The 12,986-nt window shown below is 41.1% G+C and overlaps 1 protein-coding gene and 1 long non-coding RNA gene across 8 annotated transcripts in view; one reads left to right on the top strand and one right to left on the bottom strand.

Moving 5' to 3' along the window:
* The window catches only part of SLC10A7 (solute carrier family 10 member 7), a 272,783-nt gene extending 269,681 nt beyond the window's left edge, over positions 1-3,102 (bottom strand). For all 6 annotated transcript variants that reach the window (XR_001887243.1, XM_017881490.1, XM_017881491.1 and 3 more), the window contains exon 1: positions 2,749-3,102. Coding sequence is in view for 5 of the 6 variants with exons in the window: in XM_017881490.1 (XP_017736979.1) it covers positions 2,749-2,848 (100 nt within the window). In the remaining variant the exon portion in view is untranslated. The remainder of the gene's footprint in view (positions 1-2,748) is intronic.
* Positions 3,103-3,572: 470 nt separating this feature from the next.
* The window catches only part of LOC108535473 (uncharacterized), a 35,152-nt gene continuing 25,738 nt past the window's right edge, over positions 3,573-12,986 (top strand). Inside the window, exons 1-3 of one of the 2 annotated variants that reach the window (XR_001887240.1) lie at positions 3,573-3,749; positions 4,149-4,254; positions 7,386-7,520. This is a non-coding gene — a long non-coding RNA (uncharacterized LOC108535473). Of the gene's footprint in view, positions 3,750-4,148; positions 4,255-7,385; positions 7,521-12,986 lie in introns of those variants that run through there. The other variant, XR_001887239.1, reaches the window with a different exon arrangement.

Here is a 12,986-nt window from a genome sequence, read left to right as displayed (position 1 = left end):
CTCTAGAACTGTAAGAGAATAAATTTATGTTGTATTGAGCCACCTGGTTCATGGTAATTAGTTGTGGCAGCCCTAAGAAACTAATACACTCACTTAGGCAAAACAACAGGACAACAATCATGGATCCTCCAAAGCCTGAAACTCTCTACTTGCTCGATATACGGACAGAAGACCAAGCTCAGAAAAAACAACACATATATATAATATAATATAAATATTATATAACATAATATATAATAAAGTCTTCATATATATAACATAATATATAATATATTATGTATATAACATATTTTATATATTATGTTATATATGTTATATAATGTTATATACATAATATATAATATACATAATATTTCAAGGCTCCTCTGAGAGAGAATATATATTATACATAATATATAACATAATATATAATATGATAATATATTATATATTATGATATATGTTATTTAACATAATATATAATATTTTATATATAGAGAGAGAGACAGAGAGGATCTACTATGTCTTAGGCATTTGTAGTACAACAATGAATAAAAGAAACAAAGATTTCCTCAAACGCTGTAATAAATTATGTAATATGCCTGGCATTTACACAAATCATTTTGCTGAGATCTGAGAAAAGGGAGGGAAAGGGAGAAGGCAAGTGCAAAAGGCATTACATTTGGGGGCAGTGAAGGCTTGTTCCAAAACTTTTATAAAGAGGTACATTATCTTTACACTTATGAGTGAATCTGTCTCAGCAGCTCACACAAGCAATATTTCTTCAGCAGCTAAGCAGGGTGATTCAGGAGCAGATTTTAAAGTCAAGGAATCTGGCTTGCTTGGGAAGTAGAAGTTTCCCAGGAATGTTAAATACCCTGGTTTCCGATAGTTCCTCTTCCCTAAGCTAGCTACCTTAACCTAGAGAGAGTCACCTGGCATCAAGCCTCAATATCTTCAACTGTAAAAGAAGCATGTTGGCTTAAAACACTTTAAATGTTACCCTCTCACTCTTAACATTCTATTGTAATTAAACAAAGGAATGAATTATCCTACATTAAAGACATAAGGACTAGTGAAAATGGGAAATGGCATTTCTATGATAGAATAATGTACCAAAATGTTAATAAGCAGAGTCTATGGAACACATAAGTTTGTAGAATCTATCTCATACATGCCACTGCAGAAAAGCCCCACGGAAATGATTCAGCATTCAACACCTTTCTTCCCACAGAATATTTGGGAATGGAAGGTAAAAGATATTTTGCCAAATTTAGCCCCTGCAGATTTAAAGTTAAAGATCATGCATCCTCTGTAATTTCATCTCAAAACTGAGCAAATAAGAGATCTAACACCAGAAGCGATACCTAGTGAAGTGTGTATTGCAGATCATGCAAAGGTACTCTAAGTCTTACTATTCATTTAGCTCCGGGGATAGGGGGGTCTTCATTTGACAGACCTGATCTTCACAAGAGTTTCCCAAAAGTTCACAGAGCAGCAGTGTTAAAGAAGAAACTATTACCATCAATCAGAGGGAGAAACCACCAGGAATAACTGCTTTATTCTCATAGTTACATATTCTATACATTTTGTTCTTAGTTGAATACAGAAGAACAAAATTTTAAAACAAACAAAAAAGCCTTCATCTCCACAATTTTGGTTGAAATAATTGCTTTTAAAATGTTCCCGGAAGCTACTTCTAAACAGAGTAATGGGGTGGAGGTTAAGGGGAGAAGGGACCACTACTGTTCTCCTGAGAGATCATTTCATTCACTTCCATCATGTTTTAACAAAAAGATACAAATAACTTTAAATATCGTCCTGAGCGCTTCCTACTATGAAAGATTGTGCCTGTTCACCTCTGTCCTTATTTGCTCCGGTTGCATGAGTTAGGTATTAAACCTGTCAATAAGCTTGGAAACTGACAAACAAGGTCAAAAAGATAAGCGAATTGAATAAATTCAATTAATGTTTATGAAAAGTAGGACAAGACTGTCTAAAGGTATTGGGGGGTGGGGCATAAAAAACCTAATATTTCTAATGTTCCCACCAGTGCCCATCACCTCCAGTACAAAACTCCCACTATTCAGAGATCTAAGTATGCTTTCAGTCCATCTACATTTCCTTGCCAAAGCACACACTACACTACACATAGTCTAACAGTCTGTATCTGTTAGACTGCTAGTATAGCAACTGAATCCCGGCAGCACACGGAAGTAGTGCCCTGTAATGAAAGAGTGCAACGTGTCAGTCGGCTTGGGAGTTTCTGGAGTGCCAGCAACTACAGCAAATCATCACTCTTCAACATGTGGGCCATAAAATCTGAGTTGGGGGCGGTGGTGTCCCTTTTCTTGTTTTCCTCCACTTTTTTTTTAATGTGGGGCGGGGAGGACTCGAAAGTAGATTCGATAATAAGGTCCACTCCAAGATAGATACTGAACTCTTAGCAACCTAGATTCTCTTGGGATAGGATGCTACTTTGAAGGCAAGAGGAGTAAGTTTCATTCTCTGTAACCTCACTTCTTGACACTGAGGATAGTCATTGTTTGTCTACGGTAAAGGCTACCTGCGCTGAAATTCCTTTGCCCCGTTCCTAATTACAAGTTCCCTCTGGGATTGGTAAATTAGAAAATCAGCAAAAGGGCCAAAGGCTGGTCAGTACCCCTGAAACTGGCAAGCGCTTGCAATGAGGGTTGCCCCACCTTTCCAAGACTAACAAATTAGTTCTGAAGTGGGAGCCACGGTGGAGCCGGCAGAGTCAGCACTTACCCCCATTCACCCCTATGGACGGCTCCAGTTTAGCTCCGGCGATCGCCAGCACTATTCCGACCATGAACCAGTCTTTCCTCATTCTCTCCAGCAGCCTCATACTTGTTAGGGTGGGTGGGTTTTGTTTATTTGTTTGGCTTTTTTTCTTTTCAAGCTCCGATCACCTAATCCCTGGAGCGTCTCCACACTTTCCTTGGTCCCTCCAGACATGCAGCAGAGCAAGTCAAATTGCCAGTTGTAAACTAAAGACCTGGGGGTTGCTCCGGCGGCTTTGAGGAAGGTTGGGAGTAGTAGTATCCAGTGACAGGAAAGTCTCACTGAGCGCCGCCATCACTACCACGCGCCTCCGAATACACGCGCACAAACGCCCCCAGCGCCTCCGGCCGCGGGCTCGCAGGTGCAGATGCTTTGAAAGGAAGAACTTGGACCAGGCCGACAAACGTGGGCAATAGGGCAAGCGGGACTGGCGGCCGGATGGGGCTGACAAACCCACCGCTGCCGAGACCTGCGGAACTTTCTAAATGACAAGGGGTCGGGGAGAGCGTCGTAAGGCACCACAGCCAGCAAGCTTCACTGATTGTCCTTCTCTAACAAACCTTTAGGCACAGCCACCTAAAGGTTTGTTTAGGTGGAGCATGTCTCCATGGAGAGCCTCTCTTTTGCTGTGCCATGACTCCGCGGGCAGGGCTGACGTGTGCTTGGGGCAAGGGATTTCTCCGTTGAAGCTGCGACAGCGGGATGCAAGTCTGGAGACGCGCTTCTTCGGGACATTACGGCTCTTCCACGACGCCAGCGCTGACGTGTGCGCGGGCGGGAGGGGAGGCCACTGGATCTGCGAGTTCCCAGCCTGAGCTACAGGAGTTAGAGGTGTCCGCGCGGGAAAGTGGCTCGCTGGTGGGCGGGGAGCCTTAGTCCTGGCGGTGGGTTGAAAATCCGGCGCCGGGCAGACGCCCACGTTTGCTGAACCCCGGCTTACCGGCGTTGGCTGCAACCCAAGGAAGGTGGGCCGGACCTCGCCAGGTCGCTTGCCTGCGGGTGGGCATTTGGCCCGGATCCCCTTCCCTCCGCGGCCCACACCTGTCTCCGGGACTGGGGAGCACTGCAGGGATCGGGGCAGCTTTGCCTTTGCGGGCGAGAGTGAGAGCTCAAGCCTTCCCGCCAACCAAGCTACTCGCGGGCGGAGTGGGGTCTGCGCTGGCAAGCCCCTGGGCGTGCGGATGCCTGCTCTGGCTCGATCCCAGGGCTGACCTACCCAAGCCACAGGAAGACTCAGGGAAGAGGGTCGGGGATTCCAAAGCGGAGGTGGTGGGGGATTGAGTCTGAGAGGTTGGGGAGTCCTACCTTCCCTTGCCACGAGTGCTAGTTCTGTCTTCCAGTTTCTTCCTTGAAATGTCTTGTAGCAACCAGTGACATCGATGGTTTCATGAATGGACTTCCTACCGGTAGACCCTGCAAGAGCATGAACTCCTCTGTATCATTCATCCAGATGAAGAAAGAAAGAAAAAAGTATGTGACGTTTTCAAATAACCTGGCACCTGCCACTTTAATGGTTAAAAATAGAACTTAAGGTTTGGAAGAGATTGTTTCGTGATGCCAGACTTTAATTCTGAATTTATTCAAAGCTGGAAAGACACTCGTTGTGTCATTTCCTCTATTTAATTTAGCTTTGTCTTGATGGCATGACTTCCAGAAACTAAGCCACTTTAAGAGTTGTGCTCCCAGTTGTAGGTTACACAGTACCAAGTGTCATCTAATTATACATCAGGCAACATGAAAAAAAAAATAATTTCAAGATAAAAAGAACTTAACAGGGAGACATAGATGACATTAAACAGTTTACTCTGAAAAGAGACAGGTACATGAAATATGATAAAATTTGATGTTAATTGTCAGGCAGGCAGAAGATAAGTGAAGATAAATGAAAGATAGTTTACAACATAATTATTTTCTTATAGTAATTTCTTAGTAGGTTAAAGAGTCATACGTCTCAGTCATTGAAGGCATAGTTTCATATTAAAACATCATTAAACATTAAGTTTACAGAAATTGAGCTGTTTTAACTTTACAGCTGTTCACAAATTATTTACTAAGACCTCTTTGATCTGTTTAGAGCAGAATCTAACTCAGATTTTTTTGTTTTGTTTTTAATGGTACTTAAAGGAAAAGAATATAAGGTACTGTGAATTATATTCTCTTAAGGGCGGTGTGTGTTTGCTGTGGATGCTGAAACAAATACTCGAACTTGGATGCCTTCAAACAACAGAAATTTATTATCTCACAGTTCTGGAGGACAGAAGTCCAAAATCAAGATTTTGGCAGAGCCACACTCCCTCTGAAGGCTCTAGGGGAGAGTCCTTCCTTGCCTTTTCTAGTTTCTGGTGGTGCCTTCCTTGGCTGGTAGCTACAGTGCTCCAATCTCTGCCACTGCTTTCACATCACATTCTCCTCTGTATTTTTTTTTTCTAGTGGCCACGTTATTCTAGTCTCTGCATCTATCTTCACATTGCACCTCCTCTTCTGTGTGTCTTTTATAAAGGCACTTGTCATTGGATTTAGAGCCTACCCAGATAATCCAAAATGATCTCTCAAGATCCTTAACTCAATCACAGTAGTCCCCCCTTATTCTGGAAGGATACGTTCCAAGAACCTTAGGTAGATGCCTGAAACTGCTGGTTGTGCTGAACCCTATCTATATATGCTATGGTATTTTTTCCTATATGTACATCCCTATGATAATTTTTGGTTTATAGATTAGGCACAGTAGGAGATGAACAAATAATTAATACAGTCAGGCATCGCTTAACCACCGGGTTACATTCTGAGAAATGCATGGTTAGACAATTTCGTCATTATAGAAACATCATAGAGCGTACTTACACAAACCTACATAATATAGTGTACAACACACCTAGACTATATGGTATAGCCTGTTGCTCCTAGGCTGCAAACCTATACAGCATGTTACTATACTGAATACTGTAGGCAGTTGCAACACAGTGGTATTTGTGTATCTAAACGTATCTAAACACAGAAAAAGTATATTAAAATTACAGTATAAGAGGTTTTTTTTTAATAGAGTCAGACGTGGTGGTGTGTGCCTCTAGTCCCAGCTACTTCGAGAGGGTGAGACGGGAGACTCACTTGAATCCAGGAGTTTGAGGCCAGTCTGAGTAACAAAACAAGATTCCATTTCTTTAGAAAAAACATGGTATACCTGTATAGAGCACTTACTATGAATGGAGCCTGTAGGACTGGAAGTTGCTCTGGGTGGATCAGTGAGTGAGTGGTGAATGAATGTTAAGGCCTAGGACGTTACACTATTGTAGACTTTATAAATACTATACTTGGGCTACATTTAATTTAACATTAGTTTTTAAATTCAGTAATAAATCTTAACTTACTATAACTTTTAACTTTATAAACTTTTAATTTTAACTTTTGACTTTTGTTACAGCACTTAGCTTAAAACACATTGTATAGCTGTCCAAAATATTTTCTTTATATTCTTATTCTATAAGCTTTTCTGTTTACATTTTGTTTTACTTTTCTAAACTTTTTTAGAAAAACTAAGACACACGTTTTGGCCTAGGCCTGCACATGGTCAGGATCATCAGTGTCACTGTCTTCTACCTCCACATCTTGTCCCTGTAGAAGGTCTTTAGGAGCAATAACCTCTATAGAGCTGTCATCTTATATGATAACAATGCCTTCTTCCAGAATACCTCCTGAAGGACCTGCCTCAGTCTCTTTGGGAGATACTGCTCTTTTCAGAAATATGTCTATGGTGTTTTGCTTGATTTCTTGTTTTCATCATGGATTTGCATAAATAATGTGTTGCATTATGACATTACAATGACGACATTTTCACTAGATAATAGGAATTTTTCAGCTTCATTATAGTTTTGTTTTTTGTTTTTTTTTTTTTAAGAAAACGGGTCTCACTCTGTTGCACAAGCCTGAGTGCAGTGGTGCGATCATAGCTCACTGCAGCCTTGAGCTCCTGGGCTCAAGCGATCCCGCGTCAGCTTCCCGAGTAGCTGGGACCACAGGCACACACCACCACACCCAGCAGCTTCATTATAGTCTTATGGGAACACTGTCTTGACCAGAACATTGTATATAGCACATGGCTAATAAAATAGAACAATTAAGTTTTAAAAAATAGGGAGATTACTTGAACACAAGCAGTGTGATACCACAGCAGTATCTGGTAACCAAGATGGCTACTAAGTGACTAAGGGCAGGTAGTGTCTACAGCATGGATATGCTGGACAAAGGATGGATTTATGTCCGGGACAGTGCAAGATTTTATCACACTACTCAGAACAGCTTACAGCCTAAAACTCATAAATTGTTTATTTCTGGAATTTTCCACTTAACAATTTTGGATTGTGGTTGATGCAGGTAACTGAATCATGGAAAGTGAAACTGAAGATAAGAGGGGACTGTACATATGTATATATGCTTTTCCAAATTAGGTAACTGTACTCTGTGGAATAGTGGCTCCCAAAGACTCATGTTTTCCTAGAACGTCAGAATTGGACCTTAGTTAGCAATCAGGTCTTTGCAGATATAAATAAGATGAGGTTATGCTGGATTAAGGTGGATCCTAAATCCAGTGACTGGTATCCTTATAGAAATGTCATGTGGGGACACAGGAGAGACACAAAGAGGACAGCCCATGTGAAGATGGAAGCAGAGATTAGAGTGATATGTCAGCAAGCCAAGGAACGCCAAGGATTTCCAGCAACCACGAGAAACTAGGAGAGAGGCATGGAGTAGCTTTTTTTTCTCAGTGCTTGTAGAGCAACAAACCCTGCTGACACCTCAATTTTAGACTTCCGGCCTTCTGAACTATGAGAAAATAAATGTTGGTTATCCTAAGCCATTCAGTTTGCAGAATTTTGTTATAGTAGCCCGGAGAAATGAATACAACAGCATTCACAGCTTCCAGGATTTTGATGTGAATTTGCCTTTGATGTGGCCGCCATTCACCCCACTATAAGGCCCATCTCTGCCTTCTCTCTTCCAATACTCTCTTCATTCACTCTTCTATCTCCTCATTTTTTTCTGTCATTTTTTTCTTTCCACTGCTTCTCACCTTAGTTTTTTTTCGTTACCTCTGCCATTTCACCAGTCACCATCCCAACCAAAATGGACACATAAAAGCAAAATTCTTTAAAAGACACACAATAAACTTTGCTTACTCAATAAATACTAAATTTGTTTATTGAACACATATTTAATGTGCCCTTCACTGTATGCCAGGCATGTGTCAGATGCTGAGCATTCAATGGTGAGCCAAAAAAAAAAAAGACACAAAACTTTCCTTCATAGAGCTTATGATCTAGTGCAGGAAACAGATGCAAACAACTTGTGGTTTGTGGAAGGAAAATCGCAGGGTGTTGAGAATAGTGTAGACTGGAGAAAGCAGGCATCCCTGATGTCTGAAGAGTGAAGAAACGTGAGTTGCTCGGACAAGGAAGAACTTGACACTTCATGGAATTTAAAGACCAGTGTAACTAGACCAGTTAGTGAGGGGAGAGTGATAGGAGAAAGATGGAAACCTGGGTAGAGTGCAGACCATATGAGACCTCTCATGTTGCAGTGAGGGATTTATTAAAAACTAGAAAGTCACAGAAGGATTTTAAGCTACCAAGTGTCATGCTCGGTCTTGCTGAAGGGATTATCTTAGAAGCAGTCTCTGGACAAATAGTTTGGGAAGTGACTAAGTCAATGGAGCTGGAAAAGGCAATTAGTATAAAAACTATTAAACAGGAAAAATAAACTACCGGTCACCTGTAGGGGAATAGAAAGGAAGTTGAAAATGACTCCCAGGAATGTGTTTGGCAGATAGATGCTGGTGCCCTTGTTTTAGCTGACAAATCTACAAAGTAGATTTGGGGAATCGATCTAAAATTCAGTTTTATATATCTGGAATTCAGGGTTGACTGGAGTGTGTCAATAAAGCTGTCCGGAAGGCAGGCAAAATAAGAGTTCCATCTCTTGAGAGTGGAGTTGGCTCAAACTGTAGCTCTGGGATTCTTCAACAACAGATTATGGAAGCCATAGGCATTAATGCAGTAAATATCTATTTTCTAAACTTTGTTACTTACACAAACTACTTGATTTCTTGGAATGTGGTTCATTTACTTATTCATAATATGTGTGAATGATTAATTTTACCAAAAAGGTACAGGTACACCTATGCCTGCTCTCACAGAGTTTATGTTTCATAAAATGGTGATAGGAATTCTATCTCATTGGGCTGATGAAAAGATTAAATGGAATAGTATATATCCATTATCTTGCATGGAATAAATGTTTACTCATTCACTTATTCAGCAAATATTGAGCTCCTGCTGTGTAGTAGGCACTAATCTAAGTAGTGGGGTTATAAGGAAATAGAAGAGACAAAGTTTCAGCTTTCCTTGTGTGTTCTAATAATAATAACATAAAGAAAAAGGTGGCAAGAAGTGACAAGTGCCATGATGAAAATAAAGCAAGGTCATGTGATAGAGTAACAAGGGGGCTACTTTAATTGAAGTCAGAGAAGGTGTCTTAGTTTGGGCTACTATCACAAGTTACCCAAGACTGAGTAGTTTAAAAAACATTTCTTGTAGTTATGGAGGTTAAGAAGTCCAAGATCAAGGTGTAGACAGATCCCTGTCAGGTGAGGGTCCACTTCCTGGTTTGCACATGGCTGTCTTGCTGTGTGCTCACATAGCAGAGACAGACAGCAAGCTCATTGTATCTTCTTAGAAGGTAGCTAATCCCATCATAAGGTTTCTACCCTCATGACCTAATCATCTCTTAAGAGCCCTGCCTCCAAATACTATTACATTCATGATTAGGATTTCAAGATGTGAATTTGGGGGAAAGGGGCACAAATAATCTTTAAAGAAAACTTCTCTGAAGGGATGTGATTTAAGCAGAGACTCGAATCATGTGGAAAAGCCCACCATGCTTCTATCTGGGAGATGAGCACTTTAGACAGAATAAACTGCTCATAAACAATCCACATAAATGCCCTAAGGTGGGAACTGTCTTGGCATCTGTATTAGTTTCCTATTGCTACTGTAACAAATTACTACAAACTTAGTGGCTTAAAACAACACAACTGTATTATCTTACAATTCAGGAACTCACAAGTGCTAAATGAATGTCACTGGACTAACATCAACAAGTTGGCAAGGCTGCAAGCCTTTTTGGAGGTTCTAGGGGAGGACTGCCTTTCGTTTTCCATTTTCTAAGGCTGCCTGCATTCCTTGGCTCCCTGCTCTTCCATCCTCATAGTAGTGGCCCATCAAGTCTTTCTTGGGAAGAATCACTCTGACAGCGACTCTCCTGCCTCTCTCTTTTACTTATAAAGACCCTTCTAATAACATTGGTGTTGTGGGCTGAATTGTGTTCCTCAAAAAAGGTATGTTGAAGTCTTAGCCCCTAGTACCCCAAAATGTGACCTTTATTTGGAAATAAGTTCTTGACAGGTTATCAAATTAAAATGAGGTCATTAGAGTAAGTCCTAATCTGACTGGTATCCTTAAAAAGGAGGAAACTTGGACACAGGAACACACATAATAAGTAGCAAGACAATGAAAATACGTGGGGGGAAAATGGCCATGTGACTGGAGTGATGCATCTACAAGGCAAGGAGAGCCACTAATTGGCAACAAACATCAGAAGCTAGAAGAGGCAAGAAAGGATTTTCCCTTTAGAGCCATCAGAAACAGCACAGCCCTGCCATTACCTTGACTTTGCACTTCTAACTTCCAGAACTATGAAACAACAAATTTCTGTTGTTTTAAGCCATCTAGTTTTTGGTGTTTTTTTTACAGCATCCCTAGGAAGTGAATACACTTGGGTATACCCCAATTGTATCCAGCTACTCCAGGATAACCTGCCTAAATCAAGAGCCATAACTTAATCAAATCTAGAGTCCCTTTTGCTATGCAAAGTAGCATATTCATAGGCACTGGGGATTAGAATATGGAGATCTTTGGGGGTCATTATTCTGACTATCACAGCATATTAAAGGCATGTTAAAGGAATAAAAAGAAGACCTCAGTGAGGGATGAAGGTTGGGGGAGGCAGGGATCAGATCATCCAGATCATGTATGCCTTTATAGACCAAGCTACAAAGTTTAAATTTAATTGTGATGAGAAGGTGTAGGGAAAATTCTAAGCAATGAAAGTACATCGTTTTTAAAAGATTGCTCTGGATGCTGTGTGGAGGAGGAATTTTAGAGAAGAGAAAACAGGAGGCTTTTCGGATAGTTCAAGGGAAAGATTCTGTTGATCTACACTACAGAGGCAGTGGTAGTGAAGAGAAAGAAAAGCAGAAATTTTGCATTCATGTTACAGCATTTGCTGCTGGATTGGACTTAGGTAAATGAGGAAAAGAGTAATCAAGGATGACTCCTAAATTGCATTAGGTTGGTGCAAAAGTAATTGCAGTTTTTGCCATTTAATGACAAAAACCGCAATTACTTTTGTACCAACCTACAGCTAAATCCACAGGTTTGGGTGAATGTTAGTCTGTTAGGGTTCTCTAGAGGGACAGAACTAATAGGATTATATATATGTGTGTATATGTATATATATGGGACTTTATTAAGGAGTATTAAACTCAAAAGATCACAAGGTCCCACAATAGGCCATCTGCATGCTGAGGAGCAAGGAAGCCAGTCCAAGTCCCAGAGCTGAAGAACTTGAAGTCCAATGTTTGAGGGCAGGAAGCATCCAGCATGGGAGGAAGATGTAGGCTGGAAGGCTAAGACAGTATAGTCTTTTAATGTTTTCCACCTACTTTATACTCTGGCTGTGCCTGCAGCTGATTAAATGGTGCCCACCCAGATTAAAGGCGGATCTGCCTTCCCCAGCCCACTGACTCAAATGTTAATCTCCTTTGGCAGTATCCTCACAGACACACCCAAGATCAAGACTTTGCATTCTTCAAGCCAATCAAGTTGACACTCATCATAAGTCCACCCCTTGTCAATTTGAACCCATACACATCTCCTGATATCATACATAATCTTCAAATAAAGACAATCATAAGGTCATAACTATGCCTAACATAATACAACTATCTTTTGTACAACTAGAAACACACCAATCCCCAACCCAAATGCTATTACATAAAGTTAACAATACTTAAATGCTGATATGAAGTCAATAAATCTTATGTCACATGATAAAGGAAAAAGGAAATAAAACAAACATTTTTCTTAGTGCAAGTGTATACATGCACAAACATGTTTTTAACAAAAGCAGGAGGAAATACTCTTGAAAATTACAGTCCCTGTATCTGCAACTGGTCATGTCGTCATAGCTGGAATTGATGACTACCTTTTTCTGCTACCCATTCTGTATTCCCTTTGCCTTCAATAAGTACCTCAGCAGGTCGTAGTTTTTTTCCTGGTGGAGTGACCCAAACCTTCATTCCTGAAGGGTCTGAGTCATTTGTAGTCCTGCCTGGACTGGGCTGTTGTCATTTCCCATTGACCTTAATCACAGGGCATGGTATTACTAAGAGATGCCCTAATGGATCTCCTGTATTCCATGCATACTCTTCCTTACCTCCACTGTGGAGTAGTAGACTGATTTCATCTTGATAGTCTGGGTCAGTCACCCCAGCCAACACTGTAACTCCCTTCTTAGCCTGTTGACTTAAAGGTAGGAGGAGTCCAAAGTGTCCAGGTAGAAATCTTAACTTCCAGTTTAGTGGAATTGTTGTGTCTTCTAGTGGCAACATTCCTCCCTCTGGAACTAAGACCTCTAGGACAGCAGAACAAGGAAGCAAAATTTTGCTAGTGGATCATGAGGGTTGATGGTCACTGGTGCCACTTCCACTTCCACCCCTTGATTCCTGGACCCATGAATCCTGGCTAAGGGAGAAATAGTACCATATATTGGATACTAATTCAGAGCGTCGGCCTTCTGGAGAACTTTGACCAGCCCTGCAAAGTATTGTCACCTAGTTGGCATTGTATTGGTGACTTCAAAAGGCCATTCCACTGTTCTATCAATTCAGCTGCTTCAGGATGATGGGGAACATAGTAAGGTCAGTGAATTCCATGAGCATAAGCCCACTGCTGCACCTTTTTTTTTTTTTTTTGAGATGGAGTCTCCCTCTGTCGCCAGGCTGGAGTGCAGTGGCGCAATCTCGGCTCACTGCAAGCTCTGCCTCCCAGGTTCATGCCATTCTCCTGCCTAAGCCTCCAGAATAGCTGGGA

This window comes from Rhinopithecus bieti, unplaced genomic scaffold (assembly GCF_001698545.2).
Source record: "Rhinopithecus bieti isolate Rb0 unplaced genomic scaffold, ASM169854v2 scaffold_12478, whole genome shotgun sequence".
Taxonomy (NCBI): domain Eukaryota; kingdom Metazoa; phylum Chordata; class Mammalia; order Primates; family Cercopithecidae; genus Rhinopithecus; species Rhinopithecus bieti.
This window is presented reverse-complemented; position numbering and strand designations above follow the sequence as displayed.